The sequence below is a fragment of the Adiantum capillus-veneris genome, chromosome 25, assembly GCF_014529385.1.
Source record: "Adiantum capillus-veneris isolate H3 chromosome 25, ASM1452938v2, whole genome shotgun sequence".
Lineage (NCBI taxonomy): Eukaryota > Viridiplantae > Streptophyta > Polypodiopsida > Polypodiales > Pteridaceae > Adiantum > Adiantum capillus-veneris.
The window spans coordinates 127,210,130-127,232,753 of NC_140955.1; the positions used below are offsets into that span (position 1 = coordinate 127,210,130).

The window sequence follows — 22,624 nt, forward strand, 5'->3', positions numbered from 1 at the left end:
TCATGGGTCTTTGGTTTCCCAGAAGTATCTCATCCAATAAGGAGTCTCATTCCAGATCGGAACTCTTGATATCCTGGGTTGTTGGTGTCAGAGGTGCAGCGGAAGGGGGAGAGAGAAAGAGACAATGGCACCGAGAGAGTGTCAGGTGCAGCGGAAGATCTACTTTTACACTTCAACAAATCCTTCTAGTTCAATAAGTGTGTAATCTCGGAAAGTATGTATAGGGAGCAAAGTGTCCAAAACCACCTGATTATATGTCTCCAAAGTATCTGTGGGGTACATCGTCAACTGGGCCATGCGGATATTAAGACCACCTCAAAATTTCGATTCATGGAATTCTAACGCTTTGCAAAAAGCATAGCCCACCATTGCATAGCACTATTCTTGAGACAAGGAGTAACTCTGATCAACTTATACTGTTGGCTGAAGTTCCCACGCGAAAGACGACATTGAACTGTTCTAAAAACTTCGAGGAGTTTTTGGAATCTTGAATTCTAGAGAAGAAAGATTTGGGCACCGCACCACCCTCATAAAGAGATTCTATTGCAGGTGCAACAAGTGGTGGAGCTTGATTAAAAAAATGTGGATATCCACCGGGTGGAGGAGGTAAGATGCCTCCCAGAAACTGAGAAACATCAGTCAGTTATGCTGTGAAGAGGTTTGTAGGGGACGATGAGAAGATATAGAATCATGGTAAGAATTTTGTTGAAGGAAAGCAAGGGAAACAGGAGTGCCAATACCCAATCTGGTCATGTTGTTTTCAATCGGCTAAGTACAACAGTTGTCTCCTCCCAAAGCTTTTGTTGAGTCCAAAATTTGATACAATCCTCGTTATGATCCGCCTTGCACTCCTTCAAGCTCGGCGGACATGGTAGTTCGCAGAAAGGACCGTGCTTCGGTTTGCAAAGGGCAAGGAAGCAATGAAGCTTTGATACTCGCCGAACAGAAAACAATGAACTGCCAAAATCTGCAAGACTTGATACACTTTGAACCTTCAAAACAACTGAATATATGGACTCAACAAGAGGGACATGGAGAAGATGGTAGAGCAAGATGGACAGCCTTGAATCACCACTGTCAACACTCTCGGTTGGGTATTTCTTCATTGATCGAGTGTGTCTACAATAGATGACAAGAAATTGCAAGTCTTCTTTGTTACAGTTTCCCATTTCATGCTCCAAGTGTGTGTGTGTGTGTGTGTGTGTGGGGTGGGGGGGGGGGGGGGGGGGGGGTCAGATATTGGGCTTATTGGACCCTGTGGCGTCAGCGTAATGTTTACATGTTCCATCGTACTCATGCAGACCCGTTCCCACTCTTCAAGCTTTCTCTTAGGCAATCGTTGCGGTTTGCTTTGGAAGTTGGTGATATCACCGTAGAGATACATCAGCTTTCCTATGAATGTTTCTAGCTACTCTGTACATCTGAGTAGGTCTGTGTTCTTCCTCTTGTATATGACCCTTTCAGTGGGTTTTCCTCGCTTCGATGTTTCCCACTAGTAAATTAATCAAATGGATATTTACAAAAAAAAAAAAGTGTGTATGTGTGTATGAGGAACCTGCACAGTCTGCAGAGATGCGAACCCTAAACCTACGCAGTCTGCAACCTTTCACCTCGCGAGTCCCAACCTGCCCACAGGTGCGCGCGCGTGTGTGCGTCTGCTGTGTGTAGTCCTGCTCGCGATCTTGGGCTCCTGTTGCTGCGCGACAGTCTGCAGCCATGTTCTCGTCAGTCAGCTGTGAGTGTGTGTGTGCGTGCGTAGGTGCGAGACTGTGTGTGGGGAACCCTGCCTCGACAGTCAGCTTCCTGCACTAGTCCTGTACAGCTCGTCATCTCTCTAGTTTAGGTTCAATGTGTGCGTGCGTGTCTCTGTCCTGTGCATAAGATGCCGTGTGCGTGTGTACTTAGCAGAGAAGGAGGTGTTTCCCCTCCGTCCCTTCAGAGTTGCTGTCATTTCAGTCCTCCATGGAGCCTGCAGATACGTGTACTTACAAAAGAAGGAAAGCAATTGATGATTCCACCATGGATGCCCTATCAATTATCAAGGATTGTTTACAGGAGGATTTTCAAAATGCACGTAAAATGTGGGATGGCCCTATTCCTGTTACAGGAGTATGTATTCCAGTGCAAGAGCTCATGGATCCAGTTGCGCAATACACCCTTAATGCAGTCATCTTATTTTCGGGCAATGGATCGATTTCCTGTTAAAGCGCCAAGCAGTACGTGGTGTTTGCTTTGACGCAAGGAGATTCTATGAAGTGTTGTTGTCTGATACGGAAGCACGGGATTCACTGTTAGAAATGTCCCCGTTCTTTTGTAATACGCAAATGACCCATGTTCTTCCATGGGTTCTCACTAAAGATTATGAAAGCTTGATTCGCCACAAGTGTCCCGTATGGGTTGAGGTGCTCGATTTTCCTCGTACCTGGCGTCACTTTCTTCCTTTACTGTCTGCCCAATTGGGGAAGGTGATTTGCCCGCCTAAGTTAGATGCAAATACTAATCGTTTTTGTATCCTTTGGGACACTGATACTCCTACGCCAACAGGCATTACAGTCAATTCGGGTGATCCTGTTGTTGGCAAACGTCCTTTTAAGCTTAAATGGGGCAAATTTGCCAATTCTTGTTTCCGCTCTGGTAAATTCGGTCATATGCAATCGGAGTGTCCTGAACCTATCTTCAAACCCCCCCCCCCCCCCCCTTTCAGATGTGCCTCCTCTGCAATCCACTTCCCTAGCGAGAGCTGCACGTGAGGCCACAACCACTGGAATCTCTCTTCCTACAGAGGCAACTGGTGGAAATAAAGGCAAAGGGAAACAAGCATTGTCTAATGCGCCTGTGGATCACACAGCGACAAAGGATAAAGCGAAAGACAAGAGTAAAGATAAAGGCAAGGCCCTGGACTCAGTCACGGAGGCTTGGACAGTCCCCAAAAAAGTGATTAAAGTACGTAATGAGGTTTCTTTATGCAATTATGTACCTCCTTCCTCCTCTCCCAACCTCTCTCAGAAGAAGCTTCTCTGCAACGATAACAAGTCTTTGGCGGAGGCTTGGGACAAGGTCGTTCGTTCATATAAGGATGTAGTCACAAGGGATACTTCAAGACCTCTTTCTTCCTCGCCCAATACATCCCATTCGATATTGCCGGAGTCTTATCAGGTAGCACCTCCTCATCCACCTTTGGTTGATGAGGATGTGCTTATGCACAGCAGCAATTAAATTATCTTCTTTCTTTGCCCTTTGTACATATTAGTTATAATGCATAGCTCTCTAAAGTGCATTTCATACAATGTGCGTGGGTTAAGCAATCACGCAAAGTGGCAGCTTACTTGGCAATATGTACATACATGTAAGGCAGACATCGTAGTTTTACAAGAACACAATCAGCATGAGTATGCTCGCCAGATATTTTACTACGGGGGGTATTGGATCGCCTATGCAGGATCTGGTGATTACTCAGGAGTGCTTATGCTTATTCGTCATGAACTGCAACCAATTCTGACTTTTAAAGATCCTGATGGGAGGTGGATGGTAATCCAATATATGGTGAATGGGAAAATCTTCGAATTTGCAGGTGTATATGCTTATACAGCTTCTGCGGAAATGGTGAGGCTATGGAATGATATGGCATATTACAATTGGCGCTCGAATGCATTTCTTTGTGGGGATCCTCTTTGTGGCTCGAATGCGCCACATCCTCAAGATAATACGACTGGTCATTCTCATATGCTAGCCATGGAAAAGCAGTCATGGGATCACTTGATGTCACGATGTAATGCATTGGATATGTGGTATTCTTTGCATAAGAATGACCCAGGATTCACTTTCCAGCACAATGCATTGTCCTCTTATCATGCTCGCTTGGAACGATGGTATATTTTGCATATGCAACAGTATGAGGACTATATATGTGAAATGAGTATTGATTATACGCTTGGCATTTCGGATCATGCTCCCATAAGTGTATCATTACACTTTAGCTATATGCAAGATGCTGCCACATTACCGAGGAAGCGGTTGCTACATATCAATAATGCATATTTCTCACATGAAACCTTTCGCAATATGATTGTGGATACCATTTCGCCTCTTTTGTTCCAGATATATGTTCATATTGACACGGCTTGGTATCGTTTTGTTATGCGAGTTCAACATGTCATTCAAGAGTACGGAAAAGTCTATATGTCACGCCAAGGAAGGCAAGTGCAACAGGCTAAAAGTACATGTCAGACATTAATGCAATTGGTCAATCATTCTCACCTCTCTGAAGCGCAGTTGGCTGAATTATTTTCAGCTCAAAATATATTGCATCTCGATAAACAAAGAAAACTGACCAAGTGGCAAACTAGAGCTAGACAGCATGCATTTCAAGATAAAGGTTGTGCTTCCAAGCAGTTTTTCAAGCATTTACATCATACTAGACAAAAGCAAGCTATCAAAAGAATTAAACTTCCATTTGGGGAGTGGACTTCTTCCATGCAGGAGCTTGCTGAAGCTTTGGTGATACATTATGGGACAGTTTTTGCGGCTCCTACTCATCTGTCACACAGGAAGCACGACAGGCGCGTTTTTTGTTTCTATCGTATGTAAACCCGATCCTTTCCCCGCAGCAAGCACAGGAGCTTGAGGTTCCTTTTACTGAGGAGGAATTGCAAGATAGCTTAAGGCATTTGGGCCGTGGGAAATCCCCGGGTTGGGATGGACTCACTGTTTAGTTTTTCATTTCATTCTGGGATCATCTCAAGGACCCGTTGCTATTTATGGTGAATAGGGCATGGGAACAACATCAGATGCCATCCTCTTGGAAAGAGGGCCTTCTTAAATTGTTACCGAAACAGGTCATATGTGAGGAATTCTCCCATTGGCGAACAATCACTCTCATGCCTGTTGTCTATAAGTTAATGGCCAAGATGCTTGTTAACCGTATTAAAGATTACCTGCATTCAGGCATACATCAATCTCAATATGGTTTTATTCCACAAAGCCAAATTACTGATAATCTGGCAAATGTCATTCTTGGTATGGAATATGCAAAGGAAACGAAGCAGGATGTGATGGTCATGCAGGTTGACATAGAAAAAGCTTTTGACTTGGTCCTTTGGGACTACATCGCTGAGGTAATGCAAAAGCTTAGATTTGGGCCTAAACTTGCGCAGGTGGTGTATTTCTTATATGCTCATAGCACACCCGTTGGTTTGCTAGATGGTTACATTATTGATCCTTGGTCTCTAGGTCGTTCTGTCAAGCAAGGATGTCCTTTCAGTGCTTTGCTTTATGCTATTGCTACTCATCCTTTGTTTATGCATTTAGAGTCCTTAACCTCAGCTGGAGACTTGCATGGCCTGACACTGCCATCTAGAAAACATTTTATTGGTCAAGGGTATGCGGATGATTCATTGTTCACACCTCGGAATCATTATGAGGATGTTCAGAAAATTATGCATGTTCTCCATCTCTTTGGATTGGCGGCTGGACTGAAAGTTAACTTCCGCAAATCCAGGTTGATTCCTCTCAATGCTCATGAATGGCATAAGGTATTATGGCCGGGTGAAATTGTTTCATCTCACACTCTGGTGCGTCATTTGGGATATCCAATTGGATGTATTTGCTAAGCAGAAGCTTGATTGGGTATGGCATCGCCTTGAATCTAAATTGCATTACTGGAAATTATCTACCTGGCCACTACATGTGCATCTCAGAATTGTCCAATGTATTCTTGTGGCATAAGAGCAGTTTTATCTTCCTCTCTTATCCTAGCCACAACAAAGATTGAATAGCCTCATGTCATGCATCATGGAGCATTTTTGGCTCACCTCCTCTCCTTTGCATTTTTGGCCTTAGGCTTCTTTCTATGAGTAAAATATGCACTCCTAAGCGCCTTGGAGGATTGAACATTTAGGATTTGCGAAAACATGTCTACGCCAGGAAAGCCATGCTGTTACCCATTCTGGTGGACCAGCAGCAACCTTGGACTCAAATGCTTTCTTATCTATGCGCCAATATTGTTACACCTGCTTTTGGTCGTTGGCATACATCGTATTGGGAGGTCATATTTGGCAAGCTTGAAGGCCGTACGTATTCCAGGCTGCCCCTTTGCTTCTTCCCTTATTGTTGATTGGAGGGCTGTTACAGTGCATTTATCATGGCATGGTCGTCAATTCCCTTCTGGGAATTCTCTGAGATTGGAGAGTATCCATTGGATTAAGGTCTTCTCAGCCACTCTAACTCAGCGCTCTCCTCGTCAGGCATACTTCCTTTCTCAAAAAGGACTATCGCAGGTTGACCAGGTGGTTGATATTGATGGGCATGTTTTGCCTTTTCAGGATGCGGCTGAGTGCTTCACATTGGGGCCTCATTACCGTCATGTTTGGCGGGAGATTCAGTCCATGCTTGCGGACTTTGCCCCAATACCTCCATGCATCATGGATTCTCGTTGCTGAATTGGTGCCTCTCCACCACTCGTTCTGATCACTTGTCTTCTGCCTGTGTTTATGCCTTCTTACAAGCGGAGGCTTGGATAGTGCAGCATGGCAACCAGTTATGGTCTATTCATGAATCCAGATTGTGGTGGAAACGCACTTTGTCTCGTATATGGAAGAATCATTTGCCTCTTAAAGAGAGCATCTTCCTATGGCGATGTGTGGTGGGTGCTCTTCCAGTTGGTCGCTTCCTACAGGCAAGGCGTATCACATCCTCTTCATGTTCCTGATGTGACGTTGTTGAGGAATCAGTGTTGCACATGTTGTGGCAGTGTAGACACTCTCGTCTTTTCTATCGCAGGCTCTTGGCTGCCCTTCATCTTCGTTTCCCCTCAGGCACCTTTCATAGACGGTTTTGGCTCTTTGGTGTGATACAGCCTCGGCATTCTCAGTTTGAGGTATTCTTTAGCTGGGTCAAATTTTGGGCTTTGTGGGCCCTATGGAACCAGCGCAACCTTCAGATGTTTCATGGCTCTTTGGCTGATCCTTTTCACCACTTTAAATTGTCGCTTGGGCAATCCTTACATTATGCCTTGGAGGCTGGAGATATTTCCCTCAATGCCTACAAAATTTTCTTTGACTGTTTTTAGCTCTCTTTCCATGAGAACACTAGTGTTCTCTTCTGGTGTATATCCTCTTCTAGTGGTTTTCCTCGTGTTGAGGTTTCCCACTTGTAAATTAATACCAGTGATTTACAAAAAAAAGTGTGTGTGTGTGTGTGTGTGTGCACGCGCGCGCGCTCCGTATGTCCACTTGCCTACACTAAAGACTCCTAATTTAACAGCAGATACTCAAAAGAAAAACCGATGATCACACACATGCTCACAACATGGCACCCAGAAACCAGTAAAATTGCGCAGATAAAAGGCTAAAAATTGGCTTGTTTAGAGAGACTTTGCATCATGAGTCTTGAAACTCACACTTTTCTAAAACAAAATAAGATCCAAAATTGTAGGAAGGATTAAAGATTTGTCTTGCTTCTGCAAATTTGCAGAGGTTACAGATATTTAGCAGGGTTTCCTTTGAAAATGGTATGATAGATTTTTGCCTAGAGAAGCTAGGTGTAACGGACACAATACCACCAAAGCTTGCCATGGAAAGGCCTGGTTAGCCTCTAAAATGTTTTAAGCCTTGAATCTAAATGTCGAATTACATGCAATTAGCACCATCGTACCATCGGACTCTACTTCTTGGGCATGTCAACCTTGCCAAAGCCCTTTGAACTCATCAACAATAAAAAGGATTTACCAATGTAAAAACGCATCTGTAAGTAAGACTGCACTAAACTAAGACTTGGCTTTACTGGCTACGATTAATTAGCATAAGCCAGTCCCCTATATTTCAATAATCTTTTCTACCAGACTATTCTAGCATTGATGGGAAGAAATTTCCCAGGAGCGTACATCTCTATCTCTACAATAGATCTGACTTGCATTGGTTACTGACATAAAATTTCAAAAGGTGGCAAGCACCTCTTTAAACAATGTTTATACAATTTGTGAACAGATCCTGGAACACACCTTACAGATGCTGATAAGGTCGTTTAATGTCTCGTTGACAAATTTAAGAGCTGCTGCCACTTTCCGCTGTCTTGGAGATAGGTCTTTGATGATAGGAAAGTCCCAGTATGGAATTATGGCTATGCTCCGATGTTCAGCCTCCCGCAAAACTGTGTAAACAGCCTGGCCAAACAAGGAGTGTTACAGACCTTTGGTTGGGATTGAAGGAAAAGGAATTATCCTGATAGAAAATCGAATGCCTAAAACAAGCTACTGATCTACATGCCTCTACAACTCCTGTATCTCTTGACAAAGAGTTGAAGTCGTAGTTGAAGACAGCCTTCCCAATTATATCCAGCGTCAGGTGAGAAAACAAGGACTCCATTTCCACATCCTCGCCATGTTTAGCAGCAGTATCCAATTTGTGGCATAAATTTTCTGCAGCTCTTCCAAATAAGCCAACCATCTCTGAAACATACTGTTAACCACAGTCTTATGGCTTTGAAGTGTTGCTCATGTTGGCTTTCCAAGCCGCAAATCATTAACTCTCTACTTCAAGAAAGCACCTTTCTATGCAGAGCTGGAACTATTGCTCGTCGCCGAACTCGCCATACTTCATCATCTGCAGGTATAAGCCCCTTGCCCATTACAAACTCCAGAATCTCTGCAAGGATACCCTACAGAAAGAACTCTTCACACTCTTGGCGATGTGATGTGACCTTAGAAAATACTCCTTAAATAAACACTTCCTTCTTACACCTTGGAGTATGCCTTTGAATTTTCCTTCAACAAATGTTTTGCTATGGCAGGGTCTGAGATGATCAGGAATGACTGAAGTGACAAAACACCATCAAAAACATGCATGCATCAGGCGATTATAAGCACATCCAAGGCTAATCAAGAATGAAAATATCAAGAGTAATATCAGAACCTTGGGTCCAAAGTTCAGCCTGAAAATGCCTCCATAAGTTAGATAAAGATCATACAAAGGTATGAAAAAAGGTTGTCCAGTGATTGCTCTGACATCCCCTTTAGCTTCCGGCACCTTCTTAGCCTGCCTCAATAAGTAACTTCGCTCTGAGCTTGCCAGAATATAGGCAAGACTGCGCCCCAACTTTCCCCACTTCATAAAAAATTCACGTACTCCCCTGGTCTTGCTTCTGGAAAAAAAGTCCACAGTTACTGATGTTACTGCTACAGACTGGAAAAAGGTCATATATTTTAAATGACTTTACCCTGAGTACTGAACAGAGAATTCGCCAGCCAAAATGCGTTCTCTAAGCTCCATCTCACTCTTTGATTCCATCACTCTCTGCGATCTTTCGATGGCAGAATCAGAAATAGTCTCTTGGTCGCCAGAGTCTTTTGGGGAGGCATTTGTCGCGAAAGAAGACGACAAAATAGCTGTCCAGACACAAAAATACTGTCATACATTAGAAGTCCACTGGGATACACTCAAAGCAGGAAAGAACACAAACACACACAAACATATTCATGTGCACTAGCTCCTCTGACCACACACAGGGAACTGTGTGCACCTATGCCTCCAAAACTCCCAAAACTAACAATGAGATCCTATCGGGGAACTTGAAGTCAACTATGGTGGGAATGAGCCCTTGTTTTGGGCACCCATATCAACCTCATTAACCGTATTGGGGAAAAAACCCGTGTTTACGGATTGTTTCAAGCCAAGTTCTCTCTCACTTTGAGTAGATTTGTTGGCCGCCTCAAGGTTGTGGGGGTAAGAATTAGCTAGCTGGATTGACCTATAAAGCATGAAAGGTTAGCCCCCTCTGGAGCTCAATTAGTCTTGTGTGCGTTACATATATGTGTGTGTTATATCATTGCATAAAGAGTATTTACTATCGCCAAGTAGGTGAGGATCTCATGTTTTATGGCAGAGATAGCATTCTAAGGAAAGTACCATACAAAGAAGAAATAGGCTTGATTTTGAATCATTGCCATGAAGAAACAGGTCATCAAGGCAAGGACCAGGTTGTATTTCGTATTCTGAGAGCGGGAAACTGTTGGCCCTCCATGATGAGAGATGCTTATTTTTGGTGCAAGTCATGCCATGCATGCCAAGTGTTTGGAAATCGAAAGCTTTTGGTTGAGCATCAAAAAGCAATAATGTCTTTTGATGCATTTACAAAATGGGGAGTGGATGTTGTAGGTCTGATGCCAAGGACCAATAATGGCAAAAAGTATATCCTTGTGGCCGTGGACTATTTGACAAAATGGGTGGAAGCGAGAGCTATAAAAGATGTAACAGTAGGAAGAGTGGCCTCTTTTTTGTATGAATAAGTGTGTTGCAGTTTCGGAGCTCCTATGGCTATCCTTTTTTATCATGGACCAGGGTTTAGGGGAAAACTTGTTGGTGCTCTCATGGAGAAATTGAAAATTCAGCATAGGCACTCTTCTCCTTACTACCCACAATGCAATGGACTAGTTGAAAACTGCAATGGTCAAATTGTAAAGATGTTGTCAAAGTATGCTAGAGAGCATCCCAAAGAGTGGGATTAGGACTTGGAAAAGTGTTTGTGGGCTTATATAACTGCGCATATATGTATTTTACGCATGTGAACCACCTCTTGTGGGGCATTTAATTAACAAGTGACTAGTCAACTTCCAAATTGTGGGGACTCATGCATTTGGCACCTATAAATGAAGCCTTTTGGGCGCTAGAGAAGGCAGAAGAGGCAGAAGAAGAAGCAAGACCCGCAACAGCGCCTCTTCTCAGTGGTACCCACCAGTACCAACGTTTTTATTCTCATCCTACCAACGTTTTGGCATTCAAAGCCTCATCGTTTTCAACATACAGCCCTAGCCTCGTCGCAATCGCGGTCTTCACCGCAACTCCATCAGCGTTTTCAATTTTCAGCCATCGTCGTCCTCGGCAATAGCAGATCAGCCCACAGCCTTGTCGTTGTCGTAGTACCAAGCATCTTCAACAATACCCATTAGTACCTCAGCAACACCGCAGCACAAGTACCCCTCGTCGTCGTCGTCGTCGCAATACCCCACCGTCTAGCATCCCTTGCGTTTTGGCTTGGCTCCTACCTAGCTCAACGTAAGGATCATCAGGACCTCCATGTCCTTAGCACCCAAGTACCTTCAATACCCAAAGTACCCTGCAATACCAAGCACCAAAGTATACCACAATATCAAGCACCAAGTACCAGCAATATCCAATCCTTAGCCTCTCAGCATCAGTAGCATCAAGTACCCATTAGCATCTCAGCATCTCATCATTTAGCATCATTGTATCAACATTTGTGCAAGTAATAAAGCAAGTACTTGCTCTGGCAATAGAGCAAGGGGGCCCTTGAGGATGGTTGAGACCCGACATGCGGTGTCGTCTCTCTTTTCTCTCTCTCTCTCTCTTTCATTCAGTTCAATTCAGTTCTTTCAAGTGAAGTATCCTTGTGTTTGTGCGGAGTAATAGATCCCAACTAAAATCCTTAAACACTCCCACTGCACCTAATAAAACCGGCCTATACAACGTAGAGGACGGTACTATTTATATTACCTATTAACTTTACACAGAACACTGAGAAGGGAAGAGAACACAGTAGCGTCCAGCGACTAGAATGTCACTGCGCACACGAGACCAACACCCTGTAGGCCCCAAAGACTGGCGCCCCTTTCGGTATTTCTTTATTCAAATTAAGGTAGACGATCCGACCACTTAGCACAAGCTTTCACAAAGCTGTCCAAACCTGGCGAGGGCTGAAAACGCAGGTTTTCGACAGGATTTCGGTAGCATAACGACGCAAAAACCCCTATAGGTCAAAAGCACCTGTCTAGGACGGATTCCCTTGCTATCAGGAAGCTTTCTGGTGAGCTGTCACAGAAATTCAGCGGGCTGTAATTCTCTGTTTTTCACTGTCGGGTGCCCAAAAGCCTGTACACCCATCCCAAGGCTCTCACGAGGCTCCCCCCGGGTTCCCTTGCAGTTTAGGTGCGAAACCTAAACCTGCAAAAAAACACAGCAGGTTGTAATTCGCTGTTTCGGATTGTTTCTAGCGGAGCGAACACGCCTACGCGTGTCGCAAGGGCTCCCGCACACAATGGGACAGTTCCCCTATGAATTGGATGAGTTTTCACGCGAGAAAACTCTCCAAACTCGCAATCTTTCGCGATGGAACTGTGCGTACCTGTGGGGGATTAGCAATTAGCTAATCCGGTTCCTGTTCAGAAGGCTCTTGCCTTGGCAAACGCGCATAAACCCCCACAATTGTACATGTTCATCAGAGTAGCCCAATTAGTGGGGCATTACCATATGTGCCAAAGGGGAGAGAGAGATGCACGAGAGCAAATCATCGCGCTACATGAGACAGAGGAGAAGGCAAGCTTTCCATTAAAGCTGTAGACCTGCACCCACTACTCACACACACACTATAGCTCACTTAGTGTAAAATTCAGCCTCCTCTCAAATTAGGCGCCTCCTCTTCATGCTGGAAGTGGCTAAACTGCCTGGAGCCGCCATGTGTCCAGTTTGCCCCTTTTGAGTTAATTCTCTAGTTCCCACTGACTTATAAAGTTATAAGTGACTTTCCGAGTGGTCCAGACTTCATTTGGCGCACACAGGCTTCCATACTCATCAGAATTCAATGCTAACTGGCCCGACCAGTCCCAAACTGACCGACCCAGACTCCCGATGTGAGAAACCTATTCGGCCGCAGCCGTTACACACTGGCCATGCAATGTCTACTTGCACCTTTTCAAGGGTTCCAGGGAAAACAAGTAGAATTTTTTATTTTTATTTTTTAAATCTAGTACTTATTTACAAAAGGCAACAGGAAAATTACACCTCCTGGTGACACACCCCACCCTTGAAATACTGCAAGCGACCTCGCTTGCATGCCAATAATACATGGAGTATCTCTTGATATCACACATATTCTATGATGGGAATCCAAGATATACATGCTTCCGGAAATGTAGCGTTCGACGATTAAACAATCCCACCAACCTGGCTACGACACATATATCAAGCATAGAAGTCTTCTAGTGTACTCTCAAGCACAAACTTCTCTAGCTAAATTCTGTATAGAAAGAGTAGATACAATTGCTTAACTACTCTCTTGAGCATCATGAACCATGCTCTTGCCTTGCTGCAAAAAGGCCACATCAAGTCACTGTGGGTTCCATCTGAAAGGCTTCAAGATACAATTGCAACAGCTAAGGTGAATCAACCAATTCAGACTCTTCCATCCATTTGGCATCCAACGATGGATAGTTCTTGAACTTCACCAAATAGCGTCTTGCAACCTTTCCTCTAATCTTCGGTAGCATAACGGTGCAAAAACCCCTATAGGTCAAAAGCACCTGTCTAGGACGGATCCCCTCGCTATCTGGAAGCTTTCTGGTGAGCTGCCACAGAAATTCAACGGGTTGTAATTCTCTGTTTTTCACTGCCAGGTGCCCAAAAGCCTGTACACCTATCCCAAGGCTCTCACGAGGCTCCCCCGGGGTTCCCTTGCAGTTTAGGTGTGAAACCCTAAACCTGCAGAAAAACACAGCAGGCTGTAATTCGCTGTTTCGGATCGTTTTTAGCGGAGCGAACACGCCTACGCGTATCCCAAGGGCTCCCGCACACAATGGGACAGTTCCCCTGTGAATTCGACGAGTTTTCACGCGAGAAAACTCTCCAAACTCGCAATCTTTCACGATGGAACTGTGCGTACCTGTGGGGGATTAGCAATTAGCTAATCCGGTTCCTGTCCAGAAGGCTCTTGCCTTGGCAAACGCGCATAAACCCCCAGAATTGTACATGTTCATCTGAGTAGCCCAACTAGTGGGGCATTACCATATGTACCAAAGGGGAGAGAGAGATGTACGAGAGCAAATCATCGCGCTACATGAGAGAGAGCAGAAGGCAAGCTTTCCATTAAAGCTGTATACCTACACCCACTACTCACACACACTGTAGCTCACTTAGTGTAAAATTCAGCTTCCTCTCTCAAATTGGACGCCCCCTCCTCATGCTGGAAGTGGCAAAACTGCCTGGAGCCGCCATGTGTCCAGTTTGCCCCTTTTGAGTTAATTCGCTAGTTCCCACTGTCTTATAAAGTTATAACTTACTTTCCGAGTGGCCCAGACTTCATTTGGCGCACACAGGCTTCCAGACTCATCAAAATTCAGTGCTAACTAGCCCGACCAGTCCCAAACTAACCGACCCAGACTCCCGATGTGAGAAACCTATTCGGCCTTAGCCGTTTCACACTGGCCATGCAATGTCCACTTGCACCTTTTCAAGGGTTCCGAGGAAAACAAGTAGAAATAAATAAATAAATAAAAATATCTAGTACTTATTTACGAAAGGCAACAGGAAAATTACATGTCCTGGTGACACCTAACAATGAGTTGGAAACACTCTCTTGTAAACCTTTGCGCTACACAATAAATGGTTATAGATTGAAGAATATTTTGCAAGGGATGTGGTTCCAGATGCAATTTGCAAATAGTCTCTTGGTTGAGCATAAATAGTCGACCTAGAGGGTGAGCAATGATGATAGACAACTTTTGGCGTGTACAAAGTAGTGTGTATATGCATGGCCATATGTACACAGAAAGGTGTAAATACATGTATTTGGAAGCTTCACAATGCGATTTTGGGTTCCAAATGAAAGCGCGAAGGAGAGGCTACAGGTAGGTGCGCGTCGCGATGTAGTGTAGCATTGGGGAAAAAGCGGGAGGCGAAGTACAGCAGAGAGGAAGCACTAGGGATCGAAGCAGGAAGAGAGAGAGAGAGAGAGAGAGAGAGAGAGAGCTCATACGATTTGGTATAAACTCACAATAGTGAGTTTGTGGGTTATCCCACTTTTATTATAAGTGACTTTAAAAATTGGTCCGGGTTCAATGTGGACCTGGACATGAACAAAGTATAAAATGTACATTAAAGTACAACATGGAGATCACTTAGGGCTTTTACCCCAACCTCCTCCCACTTAAAGGCATAAATGACGCCTTTAAGTTAACCAACTCCCACCAGCTATATGAGTCAAGGTGAATAGACCATCTTCCCATACCTGACGTATGAAGTAGTACCGCACATCTATGTGTTTGATACGCACACGAAACATGGCATTTTTGGCTAAGTAGACAGTACTCTGGCTATCACAACCCAACACGGATGTATGGGCAAGCATGCCAAGTTCTTTTGCAAGTCTGTCCAGCCAAATAGCCTCCTTTGAAGCCTCTGTGGCTGAAATATATTCAGCCTCAGTAGTACTCAATGCCACAATTTTCTGCAACCTAGAACACCAAGAGACTGCACCACTAGCAATAGCAAATACATATCCACTAGTAGATTTCCTAGTATCCATGTCACTTGCCATGTCTGCATCACAATATGCCTGCAACAGTAAGTCACTTTTGCCATAAACAAATACACTTTGATTGTGTACCTTTCAAATATCTCAAAATGCATTTGACAGCTTCCCAATGCGCTTTGCCAAGATTCGACATGTATCGACTAACAACTCCCACTGCATAAGCAATGTTGGGACGAGTGGCAACCATAGCATACATAAGAAAACCACAAGCTGATGCATAAGGGATTCCCTTCATTGCTTTCAATGCCACCTCATCCTTTGGGCAATCTGCTTTGCTAAGCTTAGTGTATGGAGGTAAAGGTACTCCAAGAGGCTTAGTATCAGCCATATTAAATCTGCCAAGTACTTTTGCAATGTACCTTTCTTGAGATAAAAACAGCAATTTCAGCTTTCTATCTCTTTTAAAACACATGCCCAAAATATGCTCTGCATCACCAAAATCCTTCATAGCAAATGTTGAATTTAGCTTACGTTTCAGAGCATCCAGACTAGTCTTATGTTTCTTAGCAAGTAGCATGTCATCAACATAGAGAACAAGTATGATGGGACTACCATCTTCATCCTTTTTGTATACAAACGACGACCTGCATGGCTGCGTTTAAAGCCTTGAGACAGCATAAAAGTGTCAAACTTCTTATACCACTGTCATGATAATTGTCTCAGACCATACAGAGCCCTTTTCAATATGCATACAAGTTCCTCGCGTGTAGGAACCACAAAACCTTCAGATTGTTTCGTGTATTGTTGTAAGGTGCAGCGGAATGAATGTTGTATTTTCCCAAGATTAGTGATCTTTATTACTCAAAGTTCCTTTTAGTTCTTAGGGAAAGAGAGAGCTTTCCGTCTTTATGGAGAGTGCTATGATCACGAACAAAGTGAGTGGATATTGTGCGTGCAAGTGAATGAGACTAAGAGAAGGAGAGTGAAGAGATACGACACCCGAGAGGTTGTAAAACCCTCCTCCGAAGGCCCCACTCTCGTCGACAAGAGTGGTCTACTTTGATTGCACAAAGGTGTACAATGCGAATGCAATGGACTGATGCAATGGGACTATGCCGATGACGACAATGGTGATGACGACGACGACTCGATGGCTGAAATCTGTAGTCTTCTATCTGCTGTTTTTCGGGACTGTTTCGGTGGCTGAAAATGACTGTTTTGGCTGCGTTTTCTGGGGCTAAACTTGGGGGGACTTTTGCAACCAACTTAGGGATGATCTGCTTCTATTCATCTGCTGAAAAACTGCATCTTTCAAAGGCTGAAATTCTGCTGCAAAAACGCTATCAAAATCTGAGATCTGCTGGCATTTTTGACTGATGTCGCTGGGGGTCTGCTGAGGATGGAAACGCTGATGATCTGCTGGAGTGGGTTGGCGTTTTTGGCTGAAAACTCTGAGCGTCGCAGAGGATGCTAGCGTTAGTAAAACGCTGCATTGGCTGAGGGTATGCTGTAGGAGGAAAACGCCAAGGGAGGGAGATACTGGGGATGGCCCAATGCTGAGGGGGTTTACTGTTGGGAAGTTGCCTGTTGAGCGGGAAGCTCCTGCTGCCTCTTTTGCCAGAAAGTGCTAACTTGGGTTTGCTTATATATTAACTTAGCAAAATTGCCCTACCTACTTTTGTTGGAAAGTCACTTAAAAATAATAAGTGAAAATACCAATAAATAGGAAAATAGGCTAAATGCACTGGAAAATTCCCCTAACTAATGCTGATGGATTCTGATGGGAATTCCGATGATCATGCTGTGTGCAACCAGAGGATATGCATCTATGCTAAGTGACTGGGCATGCACGGTCTACGAATAGACTCACAAAAGTGCCAGATCATTGCTAATCTAGACTTGACTGAACTGACTGAACCCTGCTGTGGTGTAACTTGTCCACGGGCACATAGGGTTGGGATGTGTCACGTGACATCCCCTCCTTTTCAAAGTGAGGTACTGGTACCGAACTGTATGGCGTCGAAGGAGATCGCCATCAGCATCCAGAATCTTGGAAGGGACTCTTCGCCGGCCCACTCTGATGTGTGGGTCGTGCGGTACTTGAACTTCGTAAAGGTCTGCAACGCTTGCTTCTTTGGGCCGTGCCGAAAGCGACACAAAGTCTTCTGAATCTCCTTTCTTGCTTCAACTTCGTTTGAAGTCCTGCTTCTTTCGTCTTCAAGAATCTCCATGGCTGAAAATTCCTGAAACCGTCTCCAACACAAAACCATGAACATACCCATTCCATGTAAAGTGAAGGAAAAAAATCTTGTCTTCTCTAAAGACCGTGTATGCAATGTAGATGAACATAGAGACGGAGTGACAACCCATTCATCAAACATATGCAAACAATGCGTTCGAATCTTTTCTATTTGATCGAAATCAATCAACTGTGGCAAATCACGATGGAAATGCACATGCTTGGTGCTCATACTATCATGTGCTCGTTCGGAAACTGTGTCATGCCAAGGAAGAGACATAGAATGCGACTTCCTTACATACAAACTTTTCAACTTTTCATGAACAATCCGCATACATTCGTGCTCATCCATGAGAGAAACGTGCTCAACATACAATATGTCATGCCTAGTAAAAGGGATCACATAACGATGTTGACTAAAATACAGTAAACCTTCACGAATGAAACACTCGGACAATGCGTGCGTATCAATCATGCAAACACATAATACTTCCTGTGATGGTTCTTTGGACCAAGGCTCGAGAGCCAAGATCGGTTCGTCCTGAATGATCGGATCGTCCTGTGGGGATTCTTTGGACCTCGACTCGAAAGCCAAGATCGGATCTTCGTGATTGATCGAGTCTACAACGAGGTTAGATTCGCTAGGAAAAGCATCCACTAACACATCATCCTTGTGAACAATCACATCATCTTTATGTAATTCATCATGCTTGTCTTTGTCATCCAAATCATCATGCAAATCATTATCCATCAAATCATCATGCTTCTCATAATCATGCAAATCCTGTGTGTCATGTTGTGGACAAAAAGAGATTGAGAGAATCTCCTTATCCCGAATTCTTTCAACCTTGTCCTGCATATTAGCAATGAGAGATTGAGAAGGAGCAGTGTCCATTCCATGAAAGACAGTAGGAGAATCACTTTTGGCATTGAGAGTTAAAGTGCTAGCCTCCCAATCAACAAGAGGGTTTATTTCCCGAAACCATTTCATGCCTAAAATCATATCACATCCTGAGAGAGGAGAAACAACATATCTTCTAGTGAAGACAGTCTGTTGAATTGCAAACAACACATCAAGGCACTCCTTCGTGACGAGAGCGTCCATACCAGAACGATAGGAGATCTCGGACTAACTTCGAGGCGGGCTTTCTCAACAAGAGAGGAACTGATCACATCATGCATACTACCTAGGTCAAACAATATGACAAAACGGTGCCCCGACGTACGACCATAACATTTAATGAGAGAATCATCAATGGAAGGGTCCTGAGAAACTTTGGACACAATCATGTTATCATTCATTGCATTGACAGATGTAGAAGGTGCTGTGGGTTCTTTAGATTCATTCGATTCAAGCTTAGGACGTGTTCTTTTTATGTGACCCTTAATGTGACAATGAAAACAACGACCTTCTTTAGAATAAGTGCTTTGTTCTTCCGAAGATGTAACCTCCTACAATTCCTTGTGCTACCTTTTCATCTGGAGTAAGCTTAGGTTTAGCAAATGTGTTAGCCTTACCCTTAGATTCATTGGAAGAATTCTTTGATGAGAGACTGTTGAAAGATTGGTTAGAAGAGTTATCATTCATACCATTCTTACCGTTCGGAGGGTTCTGAGAAGTCTGCGAGGTACTTGTGGAAGTCTTGTTCTCCTTAGGCTTTCCCTTGTTGTGCTTCATCTCCTGTGCGAGAGCAATCGCTACCGCCTTGTTGAGATCGATTGGATCGAATACCTCGACATCGTACTTGATATACTCGTCCAATCCAAAGAGAAAAGCCTCTTTGCAATCATCTTCCGAGATGCGTAATAGGGTACCTAGCTGCAAAACACGATTAGAAAAAGACATAACCGGAATACCATTTTGCTTGAGAGCGCGCCAATCGTCCTTCAATCGTGCCAGGTACTGAGGTGGCATAAACCGCGCCTTGAGCTTGTCTTGGAAATCAGCCCAACTAAAAGAGAGGGACGTGAAATCGTCGGCTGCCTCAAGGTGCGCGGCTAGCTGTGCCACTTGCCATGCGTGGTACCAATTAATGGCATCACCGGCAAGGTACATAGCTGCCGTCAAAACTTTGCTAATTCCTATCCTTAGTTGTCGCAAAATAAGCATTAAATTGATGCAACCAAGAATGAATAACTGTAGCATCCATCTTACCGTCATACTTACTGAAAGTCAACTTTTCTATGACTGGATGGTTAGAATCCGCGCCGTGGCTTGCGCCACTTGACGGACTTCCACGATCTTTGGGTGGTTCGATCTTCGAGGCTAGGATGTGGGAAATAAATTCTTGATGATGAATCTCCCTTTGAGCCTCTCGTTCATCGCGCTCGCGTTCGAAAGCAAGTCGATTTTCTTCTTGTTTTGCGGCAAGAGCAATGCGCTCACGTTCCTGAGCAAGGCGATTTTCTTCTTGTTTTGGGGCAAGTGTGGCGTTTCTTCCATCGCACTCACAGTCCTTGGCTGCTTGTTCTTCTGCTTTGCTTGCGAGTTGTGCCAATGCAACTCGATTCGTTTCTTGTTGTTGTGCCATCATGTCCAACATCGACTTGACCATCATCTCCATAGGAGTGAGGACAACTCGTAGCGTAGATGGCGAAGGGGAAGGGTTGGAAAAATCTCCCGGTAGGGAGAATCCTTCGTCGCCTCTCTCATGCTCGTCACCTGAATGCGAAGTATCCATGCCGCTTCGGGTGACGACCATGCACTAGGATCTTTGGTTCTTAAGTTCACGAGGAACTTGGTTCTTGAGGGTCTTGAGGTTCTTGAGGTTCTTGAGTTCTTGGGTTCTTGAGGATCTTGAGGTTCTTGAGAGTTTCTTTCGCTTGCAAATCGCGTTGGAGAAGGATCTTCTCTTCACCCAAGGTTGCTGCAGGCACACCCCTTCGCGGCCTTGCGCTCACACCAAGGTTGCTTTTTCCCACCTCACGTCGATTGGCCAGCCGCTAAGTGCACGGTCCGCTCTCAATGAGTGAAAAGAGACACAACGGGAGGCTGGACAAGACCTTCTTTCTTGAGATTCCTGTCACTCTTCAACAAAACACGATTAGGAATCACCACGCCCAAGTAAACTTGGGTTTCGTGCAATCGCAACAAGCAAAAAAAAATTCTTGTGGTTCTTTCCTTGAGTAATGCAGAACACTTCCAAAGCTCTGATACCAATGTAAGGTGCAGCGGAATGAATGTTGTATTTTCTCAAGATTAGTGATCTTTATTGCTCAAGGTTCCTTTTAGTTCTTAAGGAAAGAGAGAGCTTTCCGTCTTTATGGAGAGTGCTATGATCACGAACAAAGTGAGTGGATATTGTGCGTGCAAGTGAATGAGACTGAGAGAAGGAGAGTGAAGAGATACAACACCCGAGAGGTTGTAAAACCCTCCTCCGACGGCCCCACTCTCGTCGGCGAGAGTGGTCTACTTTGATTGCACAAAGGTATACAATGCGAATGCAATGGACTGATGCAAAGGGACTATGCCGATGACGACGACGGTGATGACGACGACGACTCGATGGTTGAAATCTGTAGTCTTCTATCTGCTGTTTTTCGGGACTGTTTCGGTGGCTGAAAATGACTGTTTTGGCTGCATTTTCTGGGGCTAAACTTGGGGGGACTTCTGGAACCAACTTAGGGATGATCCGCTTCTATTCATCTGATGAAAAACTGCGTCTTTCAAAGGCTGAAATTCTGCTGCAAAAACGCTACCAAAATCTGAGATCTGCTAGCGTTTTTGACTGATGTCGCTGGGGTCTGCTAAGGATGGAAACGCTGATGATCTACTGGAGTGGGCTGGCGTTTTTGGCTGAAAACGCTGAGGGTCGCAGAGAATGCTAGCGTCAGTAAAATGCTGCATTGGCTGAGGATATGCTGTAGGAGGAAAATGTCAAGGGAGGGAGATATTGGCGATGGTCCAATGCTGAGGGCGGGTACTGCTGAGAAGTTGCCTGTTGAGCGGGAAGCTCCTGCTGCCTCTTCTGCCAGAAAGCGCTAACTTGGGTTTGCTTATATATTAACTTAGCAAAATTGCCCTACCTACTTTTGTTGGAAAGTCACTTACAAATAATAAGTGAAAATACCAATAAATAGGAAAATAAGCTAAATGCACTGGAAAATTCCCGTAACTGATGCTAATGGATTCTGATGGGAATTTCGATGATCATGCTGAGTGCAACCGGAGGATATGCATCTATGCTAAGTGACTGGGCATGCACGGTCTACGAATAGACTCACAAAAGTGCCAGATCACTGCTAATCTAGACTTGTCTGAACTGACTGAACCCTGCTGTGGTGTAGCTTGTCCACGGACACATAGGGTTGGGATGTGTCACGTGACATATGTCCTCTTCAATGTCACCATGCAAAAACGCTGTCTTTGCATCCATTTGATTCAATTCCAAATCAAGCACCGCAACGAGAGCAAAAAGGACACGTAAAGTTGTAAGCTTTACAACAGGAGAAAAGATTTCTTGAAAATCGATTCCTTCTTTCTGTGCATATCCTTTTGCAACCAATCTTGCCTTGTACTAGGGTTTTTCATCCACAATCTTAATCTTATACACCCATTTGTTAGGAAGAGCCTTTCTCCCTTTAGGCAATGGCACAAGATCCAAAGTATCATTTGCATACAAGGATTTCATTTCCTCTTGCATTGCAAGCTCCCACTTACTGCTTCACTCACATGATTTGGCCTCGTTATATGTAAGAGGTTCACCCTCATCTGTCAACATTACATGATTCAAAGATGGGTTAAATCTCTGCGGTTGCCTTCTCAAACGAGTTGACATGTGTACCCAATGATCTACATTCTCAGGCAACGGTCCTATATCATAAGGCAACTCATTTTCAGCTCTATCATGCTGCTGAAAATCATTTTCAGCCAATCTAGGTGACTGTCCATCCTTACTTATGATTGCACAAATCTCTACAATGCTTGGACTTGCCGACGATGTCGACGACGATGAGGGCAACGACGAGACGGGCTGAAATCTGGAAACTCTAAGGGCTGAAATCTGCAAATCTTCTATCAGCTGATTCTGACTCTATGTAGGTGACGATGTCGAAGGCGACGATGCGTCGACGACTCGCTGAAAACGCAGATGCTGAAATCTGCGTTTTCCGGGTCAGCATCTGCGTTTT

At 44.3% G+C, this 22,624-nt stretch overlaps 1 protein-coding gene across 2 annotated transcripts in view; it reads right to left on the reverse strand.

Moving 5' to 3' along the window:
• Positions 1 to 22,624, reverse strand: part of LOC147425623 (protein LUTEIN DEFICIENT 5, chloroplastic-like) — a 46,775-nt gene that overhangs the window by 16,455 nt on the left and 7,696 nt on the right. For both annotated transcript variants that reach the window (XM_086500283.1, XM_086500284.1), the window contains exons 2-7: positions 9,211 to 9,379; positions 8,907 to 9,135; positions 8,735 to 8,806; positions 8,542 to 8,652; positions 8,262 to 8,453; positions 7,997 to 8,158 (exon numbers count right to left, since the gene is read on the reverse strand). In XM_086500283.1, the coding sequence (XP_086356409.1) occupies positions 7,997 to 8,158; positions 8,262 to 8,453; positions 8,542 to 8,652; positions 8,735 to 8,806; positions 8,907 to 9,135; positions 9,211 to 9,379 (935 nt within the window). The remainder of the gene's footprint in view (positions 1 to 7,996; positions 8,159 to 8,261; positions 8,454 to 8,541; positions 8,653 to 8,734; positions 8,807 to 8,906; positions 9,136 to 9,210; positions 9,380 to 22,624) is intronic.